The 12,565-nt window shown below is 43.6% G+C and overlaps 1 protein-coding gene across 8 annotated transcripts in view; it reads left to right on the top strand.

Moving 5' to 3' along the window:
* The window catches only part of Uevld (UEV and lactate/malate dehyrogenase domains), a 54,698-nt gene that overhangs the window by 26,062 nt on the left and 16,071 nt on the right, over positions 1–12,565 (top strand). For 7 of the 8 annotated variants that reach the window (XM_004634925.2, XM_004634926.2, XM_023719429.1 and 4 more), the window contains 2 exons: positions 481–599; positions 4,968–5,070. In XM_004634925.2, coding sequence (XP_004634982.1) covers positions 481–599; positions 4,968–5,070 — 222 coding nt within the window. Of the gene's footprint in view, positions 1–480; positions 600–4,967; positions 5,071–11,462; positions 11,615–12,565 lie in introns of those variants that run through there. The other variant, XM_023719430.1, reaches the window with a different exon arrangement.

Here is a 12,565-nt window from a genome sequence, read left to right as displayed (position 1 = left end):
ATTGAATCCTTAAAATAAATAAAAATAATAGCCTATATTTAGTAGAATAATTTAATATAAGATTCTTGTCTCTTGCATTTTTTCAGCAAGTATTTTTTAAGTGCCTGTTATGAATTACCACCATGTTTTCTGAGTTATTAAAACTTGCTATATTTTGAAAAGATACTAACTAGATTTTTGGTATTATTAAATTCTCAGAGGGGGCTGGCCAGATAGCTCAGCAGATTAAAGTGCCTGCTTGGGGGGGGGTGTTGTTGATCCTTGGGCCTGCCCTGCCCCCCGGGGCACCCTGAGACAGTGATTGAGCCTGGGCATGGTGGCAGGTGCCTGTAATCCCAGTGCTTGGGAGCAGGGAAATCACTATGAGTCTTATCTGTGTAGTGAGACCTGTAGACCTTGTACTAAATACATTAAAAAAAAAAAAAAAAAGAGCAAGAAAATGAAAATTAAATTCTTAGAATAACCCACTTTTCTTTCTAGGTGTCTCAGATATAAACTCAAAAAGTTGGACAAGTCATGAGAACAAAACAGCCAATAAAATTACTGTAGTTGGAAGTGGCGAGTTGGGTATTGCCTGCACACTAGCAATTTCAGCAAAGGTATGTGAGCTTACTGATTACAAATAACTTCGCCATAAGGCTGTACTATTAGGCAGCCCACGTGTGAGGTCCAGAAAATAGGAGCTTAATTTTGTTATCTGGAAAACCTTTTTTTTTTGGTGGGTACCAGGGATTGAACTCAGTACCCTGTGTTTGCCAAGCAAGTACTTATTCTACTGAACTATCTCCCCGGCCCCTTATTTTGTCTTAAAGTATATTGATAAGCAAAAAACCTCAGAGCTGTCATCATTAATGTTGCCTCTTAATTAGTAGTTAGGCATCAGCTAGGCTTTGAACAAGTGATTCGAATGAGGACTCATCCTGATCAAAGGGAAGTTTCAAATACTTGTTCATCCGACTTAGTCACAAATTCTTTTTTTTTCTGACTCATGCTACTTTAGTTAAACTTATTTGATGTATTACATAACTTTAGTTCTTTCAAAAATTAGCTTTTTGGGCCAGCCAAATAGCTCAGTGGATTAAAGCACCTGCAAGCAGGCACAGGGTCCAGGGGTTCGATCTCTGGGCCTGCTGTGTCGGCCCTGTCTCCGGGGCACACTGAGACTGCAACTGAGACTGTGCATGGTGGCACACGCCTGTAATCCCAGCTCTTAGGAGGCTGTAAACAGGCAGATCACTACAAGTCTGATCTAGAGGTGAGACCCTGAACACCTTGTAGATCCTTCCCTAAAATACCCGCCCCCCCCAAAAAAAAAAATTAGCTTTTTTAAAACAAGGATGGCTTTATCTAATTATTTTCTTTTGGGTCATAGTTTCTGAGCTAATATTTTATGTAAGTTTATAATTTATTTTTTAAACAATGTATTTATTTACTTATCTTTATTTTTTATTGTATTTCGTACAGGGTCTACAGGGTCTCACTGCACAGATCAGACTCATAGTGATTTTCTGTTTTCAGCCTCCCAAGTGCTGGGATTATAGGTGTGTGCCACCGTGCCCAGTCTCATAATTTAGTTTTTATCAGTCTTTTTTTTGTTTTTCTAAGTCTCTAAACATATTGTTTATAGAAAGGTTTAGAACCACTTTCAGAGAGATAAAAGAGCTGCCCACCTTCATCCATTTATGCTTCTAATACTGATGTGGACGGCAAACAGATTTTTTTTAACATTCTATAAAAGAGCTTTACTTCAGTTATCTCAGCTTAGGCAATCTACACACATGACAGCGACATGTTCCATACACACGTACCACTTCCATGGACAGCACATGTTTTGCTTTCTTTTTTTTTTTTTTTTTTTGCGGAACCGGGAATTGAACTCAGGGCCTTGTGCTTGCCAGGCAAGCACTTATTCTACTGAGCCATCTCCCCGGCCCTGTTTTGCTTTCTGAACTATTCTGTAGGACATACAAGACACCTCGGTGGTCTTGCTGTTTTATCTGGATGTTCTAATTATACTGTGTGTAGTTAACTCAAGACAAACAGATTTTTGATGTCTGCAATAGTACAGAGTTTTTGTTAATTCTATTCACAATTATGTGTGTGTGTATACATGGGAAGACACCTCAAGTCATATTTCTGTAACCATTAGATTACTGTCACTGTCATTATTTGGCTATAAATTAGGTGGAAATCTTACTTTTTTTAAATACTACTAGGATAGCCAACAAGATAGCTTAACAGACTAAGCGCCTACTTAGGCAAGCGCAGGAACTGGGATTCAAGCCCCAGCACCACGTGCCCTGCCAGCCCTGCTCCCGGGCATGCTAAGCCTGTCACTGAGACCTGGCATGGTGGCGTATGCCTGTAATCCCAGCATGGGGGGGAGGTGGCTGAAAACTGGAGGATTACTACAAGTCTGAGCTGCATAGTGAGACCCTGTACCAATTACATTAAAAAATATTTTTAAAAAAGATTAATACTACTAGGGACTAGTAGTATTTTTAAAATACTACCTGGCCGGGGGAGGGAGGCTACCACTGAGCTACATCCTCATCCCTTTTAAAAATTATTTTAAATGGTTCCATTCTTTTAAAGCATTATAAGTTTGAACCTAACAGAACGATAATAGTGGCCCAGAGTGGCAGTGGCAGTAATGGAAGTAGCAACAGTAACTAACTAAATGCTAACTAGGTGCCAGGCACTTGTCTAAACATTTCACTCATTTTGCAACAACCTCATTAGGGACCAGGGAGATAGCTCAGTAGAATAAGTGCTTGCCTGGCAAGCACAGGGTCCTGAGTTCAATCCCCAGTACCACAAAAAAAATAAATAAATAAAAAGCAAGAACCTCATTGCCTAAGCAGCATTGTTAGCACCACTTTGCAAATGAAGAAGCCAAGACATTGGGAAGTTACCCAACTTGGCCAAAGTTATACTGCTAATAAGTGGTGTGGCTAGAATTTCAGGCAGGTAACCTGCTTGCTGGAACCTGTATTCTTGATTCTTACTGCTCATTCTGTGGCTCTGAGACCAGCAACTTATATCTCCTAAAATTTTGTTCGAAATACGTAATCTTATTATAAATCTGCATTCTAATGAAACCTTATTGATCCACACACTTCTCTGATGCAGCAAAGCTTGAGCAGCTCTTCACTGAGCCACGGTATTATCCTGCTTCATGATAAATATTTTAGATGTTTCTTTTTGAATACTCTTATACATACTGTATTATTTTTCACACGTACTCATAAACTTGCAGGATAATTTTTATAAATGAAATTAACGGATTAAAGGAGTTGTTAAGGGCTGGTGAGATAGGTTAGTGGACAAAGCCCCTGCCTAGGCAAGCACAGGGACTGGGGTTCCATCCCCGGCACCACATGTAATGCTGGCCCTGCCCCTGGGCACATTTGGCTGGTCACTGAGTCCAGGCGTGGTAGTGTATTCCTGTAATCCCAGTGCTGGAGAGGCTGAAAACAGGAGGATTACTACAAGTCCGAGCTTCATAGTAAGATCCTGTACCAAAAACATTTTTTTTTAAAGTTGTTATATTTATTTATTTATTTATTTATAATCTTTATTTATTTATTTATTTGGTACAGGGTCTCGCTGTGCAGCTAAGCCTCCTAGTGATCTTCCTGTCTCAGCCTCCCTGGCACTGGGATTATAGGCTTGTGCTACCACACCTGGTCTTGGTGGCTGGCGTGGTGCTCCTGGGGTTGGGGGGCTAGCGCAGCATGCGTACTAAAGATCAACCTCAGGTCCTCGCGCTTGCCAGGCAGACACTTAGACCACTGAACTGCCTCCCTAGTCCCAGAGTTGTTAAGTTTAGACTGTAAAATGTTTTAAATTGGAAATAAATTATCACCTATATCAGTCATGCCAGCTTCTCCTCACACTTACAGTGTGCGAGAATACCTGTTTTCCCACAGTTACAACTATTAAACATTTAGATCTTTGTGTGTCTGAGAAATAAAAGTGGAAGCTTGTAGTTTCCTTACCAGTGTGGTGAATGTAAAGAGCTCTGATTTAGAGGTCTGCCATATGCCAGCTCTGTGTTTGTACAGTTACTCTCACATGAAATAAGGCCATTGAGTGTTACACAGCTAATGACAGTGCAGGGGCTTGTTTTTGCAGCCGTGCTTTCTGCATGTCATTGTCTGGTAGACCCCTGGATGCTTTTATCCCAGCATGCTCAGGTCTCCCACTGCTTTGGGAAGGACCTACAAACTCTGGCACCTTTGCAGCATTACTTACAGTCTGTCCACCATGCTATCCAGGGAGCTATTTGTAGGCATGCAGAGTATTTTCCATGAGTTCTCCAAAGGGCACCATGTGATAACAGAATTTGACTCTAGATTTATGATGCCCCCCCCTTTAAAAAAAGAATCTGGGCATTAGTTTCAACTTTCATGCCTGGAATAAGATACTTACATGGACCCCAAAGCCATTCTGAGCTATTTGAGAATGGAAAGTATGATATCAAAGTGGAAACGTGAGCTCAGGAGCAGTAGCAGACTTCCATGTGACACATTCCATCAAAGAAACCAGCCACTGCTAGCTTCTGAGTTAAGTTTAAGAGTCTGGTTTTCATAGTCAAACCTAAAGGGTCACATTATTTGATTTCAGAATTTCTTGCTTGTGCATCATCTTTCTTGCTGTGGTGTAACTTCTTCTTAAGGAGGTGCACAGGGATTGTTAGCCTCACTGTTCCCCTTCCCCTCAGTACTGAGATTGAACCCAGGGGGTACTGAGTTTCACTCCCTGCCTTTTTTTTTCTTCCAGGACAAAGTCTCAGTAAGTTTGGCCAGGCTGGACTCAAACCTACAATCCTCCTTCCTCAGCCTCCCTAATAGTTGGAATTACAGGCTTGTGCTACCATGTTTGGCTAACCCGCACTCCTTAATGGATTTAAATTGAGTAGCTGTCTGGTGTAATGCTGTTCTTTTTCTGACTGTATTGTACAGGGCATTGCAGATAAGCTGGTCCTTCTAGACTGCTCAGAAGGGACTAAAGGAGGGACAATGGACCTTGACATCTTCAGCCTGCCTAACGTGGAGATCAGTAAAGGTTTGGCTATTCTACTTGAAGATGTTTCTGTTGCTTGTGCTTATATTTGAGTCCGAGATTTTTTTGGCATGGGGTCCTGTGCCAGGGATTGAGTTCTATAATTTTAATGCTGAAAAGTATCTTAATAACCACTGGATTCTTTCCTGTCTCTGGAAAGAGTACTGTAGCTGCTTTGATAATCCTTTTGTTGGCTCCACGAAGAGGCTCCCTTTGGCCGCTGGGTATTCTCTGTGCCTGTCATTTCCAGGCCTGAAGTTCTTAAGGGACCTCTTATATTTTCCAGATTGCTTTAAGAGGCTTTAGTACGTGGACCTTAGAGATTGGGATCCATTTCCAGGCAGAGGACCTTGTTTCTTCCTATGTTACACATCAGTGACTGTTGCTTCAGATACATGAAAGAACAGAATCTTTAAAATAGACTCACAGCCTATTGCAGGCCACCCAAGTAGCGCCGGGAAGTGGCTGCCGAACACTGAACAAGGGTGCATCTTGGGGCAGATTTCCCGTTCTCAGTCTTTGTTTGGTTGTATGTTTCTGGTGGCACTTCATTTCATTACTGCCACGTAGAGTAATGGCAGCATCTCATAATTATATATCAGGAAGTAAATTAGCGATTTGGGGAATTAAAGTTCATTTGGAAGTTATAGTAACAACCCGTCATGACATGCATAAATAATTACAACTGAACGATCATCCTAGAGTTGTATTTTTCTCTATTTGAATTTTTAAAATAGTTACTATTATGTTTTGGGGAGAGACATATGATCATACAAATACATGTACATTTATATATACAGATATGCTTGTGCATGATGAATTAATTCTAAAATAAATAATTGTTCAGAATAATTGTTTCAGAGGGGCCAGCCAAACAGCTTAGTGGATTAAAGCACCTGCAAGCAGGCACAGGGGCTGGCTGTTCAAGCCCCTGGCCTGCCATGCTGGCCCCGCCCCCGGGGCATGCTGAGAGGGCAGTTGAATCCTGCCTTGTATATATTTTATCAAACAATCAAGTACACAAGGTCCTATAGTAATTATTAGCAGTAGTAGCGCTAGCGGTCCTATGAGGGCAGGTAGTAGCATTGTTAGCCTTGGGGAAGCAGAGAACAAGTTTTGGAACCAATTTTGTTGCTAGCACCTTTCTGTTTCTCTATCATCAAGACGTTTCCTTAATTGACTATGGCTGTCTCTAATGACTCCAGAATGATTAGTGTAGAAACAGCAAGTTTCATCCAAGGTTATGTATAGTCCCCCTTGTTTTAGGAAGAGTAGATCTAGGCCTCACCTGTTTTGGAGGACTGTCTCAGCCAGGGAATTTAGAGATTCTTCTAGCCTGTTAACATTTTGTTCTAAGGTACCTAAATCTTGATGTTTCCTTGCTCAAAAGCTGATCATTTTGGTTCCCAACAATGAGGGCCGGGAAAAAAAAAAAAAGACATTGATATAGGCAGAAAACAAAACAAAACATTAGCTGGGGAGATCGTTCAGTATAATAAGGGCTTGCCTGGCAAGTGCAAGGGCCTGAGTTCAATCCCTAGTTCCCCTCCCCAAAACAAAACAGCGAGGGCCAAAGTGCCCAAGGCTGCTGATCCTGCTAGCTCCATTCCTAGCAGGATGGAGACTAGTACAGGGGGAGCTCTCTTGTCTCTGTTTAGAGTAGGGAGGTAGAGCTGTTCATATCCACCTTCCCCTGAATACTAGTACACGTGTGGCAGAGCATGGGTTAACACATACAGCTCAGGAGAAGATCCAGGAAACACATTTAGGTGCACGCAGGGGTAAGGTCATTTGTACAGGCAGACCAAGTTCCCAGTCGGGGTATAATGTGACATATTATGAACGTATACAGTCGAATTACAATTTTTAGCATATGGCGAGGAACTCAAAGGGAAACCTTGGAGAGGATACATAACCCAGACCCTTGGAGGTCCCCTAGCGTTAAGGACTGGGGGCCTTGTCCCCACTAACAGTGGTCAGTTACCCGAGACATACTGAGTACCTGGGTGGTGTTATCTTTATCTGTGGTGGTGACTGCTGCCAGTCCAGTATAGTAAGGGGGCTCTGGGTTTAAGCAAAGCTAGCAATCCTTAGTCATGTTTGGGAAGGGGGCATTAAGCAGTCTAAACATCAGTTCTAAAGGACAGAATAGTGGGCTCTCAGGGCATGGCTTGAGGTGGCAGGGTCACAGGGTCAGTCGGGGTGAAAGCTCCAAGGATGGTTCCACTAGTTGTGCTAGTTAGAGTCCAGGTATAGGGGCTAGGCAAATAAATATAACCAGCAGCATCAGATACAGTGACGCAAAAACAGAAGGGGAGCCAGAACACAAGGAGTTTATGGCTTGCATTTTTGGAGTTGGACCTTCAAGGGGTCAGAAGTCCACTTATCTGAGGTCTCAGGTCCTGCAGATTTGATGTGTAAATGGTGGATCCAGTGGCTCTTTCCGGCAACCTTGATGGCTGTTGGCATGCTCAGGGTGACAATGTAGGGTCCTTCCCAGTGAGCACCGAGAGGCAGGTCGTCTCTTTTTGATGTAGACTTGATCACCGGGCTGGGCTGCTGGTGGGTCATCAGGTCTCTCAGGAACAGCCTGGTGATTTTGGAACAAGTGGTGAGTGGGCTGCAGAAGAGGCTGTAGATGGAGTGTGTAGCCTGCAGAGTAGACTGTAGAGCCTGTAAGGACTTAACAAGTTTCTGATTAAAATTGATGTCATGATCTCCTTCCCCAACTTGGGGATTTAAAGGGAGTGATCCCTTGTGTCTCAGTCATTTACAGTTTCTCAATACCAGCACCAAGGGTGGCAGTCTTCCAAATAGGATTTCAAAAGGAGTGAGCCCATCCGGTATGGGGGTGCAGCATGACAGCAGCAGGGCCATCAGAAGCATAGACACCCAGTGTGCACCTGTCTCTTAGCACAGTTCGGACAGGGCGCTCCTCAGGGTGTGGTTTTGCCACTATACTGGCCCAAGCTTTTGGGATCAAGTAGGCAGTATCTGGCTTCCATTTAGGCCCAAAACACTGGAAAGGCTCTGAACTACTCCACCCACAAAAGCAGGCCCACTATCTGAGCCTACCATAATGGGGAGCCCAGACTAGGGGATGATTAGTTCCATCAGTGCTTTTATCACCTCTCTGGAGGTCTCAGTTCTGGTGGGCAGGATCTCTACCTATCCTGAGAAGGTACAAATAAACACTAACAAATACTTTTGTTTCCAGCCATTGACTTGACCTCAGTGAAGTCCACTTTGACATCCTCAAAAGAGAAGGTTCCCTGTCAACATACGCCTGGTTTACACTATAGGCAAGAAACTAGATTATTGTTAGCATGAGTCACACATTTGCTGGCCACTGAGGTGTACAAGGTCTGGAGATACAGAAATAGTGGCCAAGCAGCTTGGTCATAGCTGTCTTTCCTGGATGGGTCTTGTCATGCATTTTTCGAATCACAAAATGTCCCATGTTTTTAGACAAAAATACTGTTCCCCCTGAAACAATTTGCTGCCCATTTTTGATGTCTCGTCTGACTTGGCCCACAATAACTCAATCTCTAAATACTTGGGTGGCTGAAGGAGTGGTGCTACCATGACGTGGGTTTCTGGCAGTGAGACCCCCACAGCAACTTGCTTTGCTACTAGGTTAGCAGCCCTATTGTCTCGGCCTTTTTGATGTCCAGGACAGTGTATCACTGCCACTTCAGTGGGCCGCCATACTTCCTATAACAAGTTTAAAATCTGCTGGAAGTCTTTGATGTCTTTTTCTCCTGAGGTTAGGAGGCCTCTTTATTTTGGGCTGAAGTCCCCGGGGACAGTGCTTCTAACCACACTGTCCTTTCCAGTCACAGCCGTTGCTCCCACCCTCTGTACCCCATCTATTACCATACTGCTTCCATCTGCAAACAGGACAAGGTCGGGGTCTTGCAGTGGTGTGTCCTGCAGGTCAGGTCTTATAGAATAAGTACCCTCATGGTCTCCACATAATCTTGCTCTGTCAGCTCCAGTGACATTCGAAGGAGGGATACAGGATTAATGGTCTGAATAGTCTTAAGAGTTAGATGTGAGGCTTTAAGGAGGGCTGCCTGGTACTAGGCCAGCCTAGAAGCAGAGAGCCACCTTTCACCAGGGCCCCACAGCAGTGTCTCACTGCATGAGGCATGAACACACTCAACTTCTGTCCCAGAGTTAATTTGTCAGCCCCTTCTACTAATGCAACAGCTGCTGCAGCGGCCTGCAAGCACAGTGGCCACGCAGCAGCCACACAGTCCAGCCTTTGGACAGATAGGCCATGGGTCGCTTCCATGGCCTTAAGATCTGAGTTAAGACTTCTTGCAACTCCTTCTTTCTCATGAACAAACAGCTGAAAGGGCTCAGTAATGTCTGGGGAGGACCAGAGTTTCTTCTTTAATCTTCAGATGCTTTCCCTGTTTCAAATTCTAATCCAAGCAGGAGGCTATTACCTCCCTTCAGGATTTTATACAAGGGTTTAGCAACAGAGGCAAAGCTTGACACCTAAAAACAACAAAAACCCACTATTCCCAGGAACTCTTGTAACTCCTTTTGGGTCCAGGGCTTCTAGCTCTTAAATAGCTTGGGTCCTAGAGTTCAAAAATGCACGGGTTTCCCCTGTCAGGATGAACTCAAGGAATTTCACAGTTTGAACGCATATTTGAGCCTTCCTCTTAGAAATGTGGTACTCCTTATCTTGCTTTGTTCCCTCTTTACATAACTCCCAGGTCTCTCGCTAACAAGAAATAATCTATATACAGTAAGGGGAAAAAGTTAGGATTGTTATTACCAAAAGGCATCAGATTTTTGACAAAACTTTTTCAAGAACAGTAAAGTGAATTTTAAATCCTTGGGAAGTTATGTCCATGTCATTGGCACTCCAGGAGCTACCCCATGACTGCATGAGACTTTGGGGGAACACCTATACATAAGCCATAATACATCATCAGAAGCTGCTTACATTTAGATGAAAAGAAGCACAGGCCAGGTATAAATTCATAACAGGAGAATAAAGAGGCAAAATGTGGTTAATACCAATGTCTTTTCTCATTACTAAGACAAAATGCTCAACACCCAAAGTAAAGTATGAATGGTTTCTTTGACTCAGTTTGTAAAGGTTTCAGCCCATAGTTGGCTGACTCCAAGGCAGGGTGGCTCAGCATGGTGGAGAAACACTTCATGGTAGGCAGAAGGCAGCAAAGCCTCAAAGTAGCAAGCAGCAACAAGCAACAACCCTCTTTCTGTCCCTTATAGCCTATCCAGGCTACCTACCTAGAGCAGACAGCACTCATACTCAGGATGGAGCAGCCTTAATCCTAACATCACACCACCATGAATCAGCCCCAGCATCACACACTCTAGATTCTGCCACCTCAGAAAGCCCCACCTATGACCACATGAGGCTGTAGGAGGACATCTTGGTACAAGCCCTAACATCAGAGAACTGCCCACACAGTGAGGGCCCTGGGAGTTGAGTGGAAAGAGAGACTTATTATAGTCTGAACAAGACTGAGATACGTACCAGGTCTGCCACGATGGGAGATCAGGCCTAGGAGAGAGATGGGGAGAGCGTACCCACTGCTAATGATGAGTGCTGAGAGATGATAAAATACAGGAAGCCCTGCTCTCACAGAGTTCATGATATGTTTGATGTCGTAGTGACACGTTTATCAAACATCTGGTACGTACATTGAGAAACAGATTTGTGTGTGTGTGCTGGCGCTTAAGCTGGGCATTGTAGCACATGCCTATAGACCCAGCACTCGGGAGGCAGAGGCAGAAGGATTGTTGAGAGTTCAAGACCAGACTGGGCTACAAGGTGAGCTCAAGGCCAGCCTGAACTGCATAGCGAGACCCTGTCTCAAAAAGATAAAGACAGGGCTGGTGAGATGGCTCCGTGGTCTAAAGCACCTACTTAGAACAAGCTTAGCAAAGCATAGGGACCGCGGTTCAATCCCCCAGCACCACATGCCAGCCAGCCCCGCCCCCTGGTGGGCTGAGCTGGCCACACACACAAAATAATTAATTAATTTTAAAAAAAAGACAAAGACAAAATAAAACAAAAAAATCCTCAGGGCCTTGTGCTTGCCAGGCAGGCACTGTGCTGCTGAGTTATGCCCTTGGGCTGAGAAACAGAATTTGAGCAAAAGCCAGCATCGGAACATTGAAAGAAATAATTTGGGGCAGTGTAAAGAGAAACGCTAAGCTGTGTGAGTTTGTGTAGGCTATCTCCGGGACGCCATGAGCCGGCTCCAGGGTGACTATGACCCCTATGCAATTGAAGAGCCTAGTGACGAGGAGCCAGCTTTGAGCAGAAATTGAACTCAGAACCTTGTGCTTGTCATGCAGGCACTGTGAATATTAATATTCTTTCTGATTTAAATGTATGCTAGGTCTGAAGATGAAGTGGATATACTTTTACATGGAACCCCTGACCAGAAACGAAAACTCATCAGAGAGTGTCTTACTGGAGAAAGTGAGTCCTCTAGTGAAGATGAATTTGAAAAAGAAATGGAAGCTGAGTTAAATTCCACCATAAAAACAATGGAGGACAGGTTGTCTTCTCTTGGAACAGGGTCTTCCTCAGGAAATGAAAAAGTTGGAATAGCTCCAGCAAAGTACTACGACGATATATATTTTGATTCTGATTCTGAGGATAAAGACAAAGGAGCACAGGTAAACAAGAAGAAAAAGAAGAGACAGCACAGGATTCCAACAAATGATGAGTGGCTGTATGATCCTGAAAAAGATAATAGAGACCAGGCCTGGGTTGATGCACAGAGAAGAGGTTATCATGGTTTTGGACGACAGAGGCTACGTCAGCAGCAGCCTGTTCCCAATAGTGATGTTGTCTTGAATTGCCCTGCCTGTATGACCACTTTACGCCTCGACTGCCAAAGGCATGAATCCTACAAAACTCAGTATAGAGCAATGTTTGTGATGAACTGTTCTGTCAACAAAAAGGAGGTTCTAAGATACAAAAACCCAGACAACAGGAAGAAAAGATGGAGCCACAAGAAGCTTCGCTCTAACCAGGAAGATCGGGCAGAGCGGGCAGAAGCCGAAGAAATCTTCCACCCCGTCATGTGCATAGAATGCTCCACTGAAGTGGCCATGTATGACAAGGATGAAGTCTTTCACTTTTTCAACGTCCTAGCAAGCCATTCCTAAGTAGTGCAGTTGGCATTTCATTGTACAGAACCATGTAAAGAAAACCTTGCGGACCAGTTATTCGTCCCTCCAGCTCAGATTACTAAGTGGTGTTGAGCCTTTACTTAGGAAGCAGTATTTATCTGTATGAAAACAAAAATAATACTCATCAGTCTTCATCTTTCCTCCCTTTTTTGTTCAGTTTTACGATGAATGCTGGTGGAACTGAGTATTCATTTTCTTCTTGGTTGACATTTGGAAATAATGGAGCTTTTTACTTATTAAAACTCTTTAGAGGGCTGGTGAGATGGCTCAGTGGTCTAAAGCACCTACTTAGAACAAGCTT

Source organism: Octodon degus, unplaced genomic scaffold, assembly GCF_000260255.1.
Source record: "Octodon degus isolate 3935 unplaced genomic scaffold, OctDeg1.0 scaffold00067, whole genome shotgun sequence".
Taxonomy (NCBI): Eukaryota; Metazoa; Chordata; class Mammalia; order Rodentia; family Octodontidae; genus Octodon; species Octodon degus.
The sequence above is the reverse complement of the archived record's forward strand: the minus strand, read 5'-3'. Positions and strand labels throughout refer to the sequence as shown.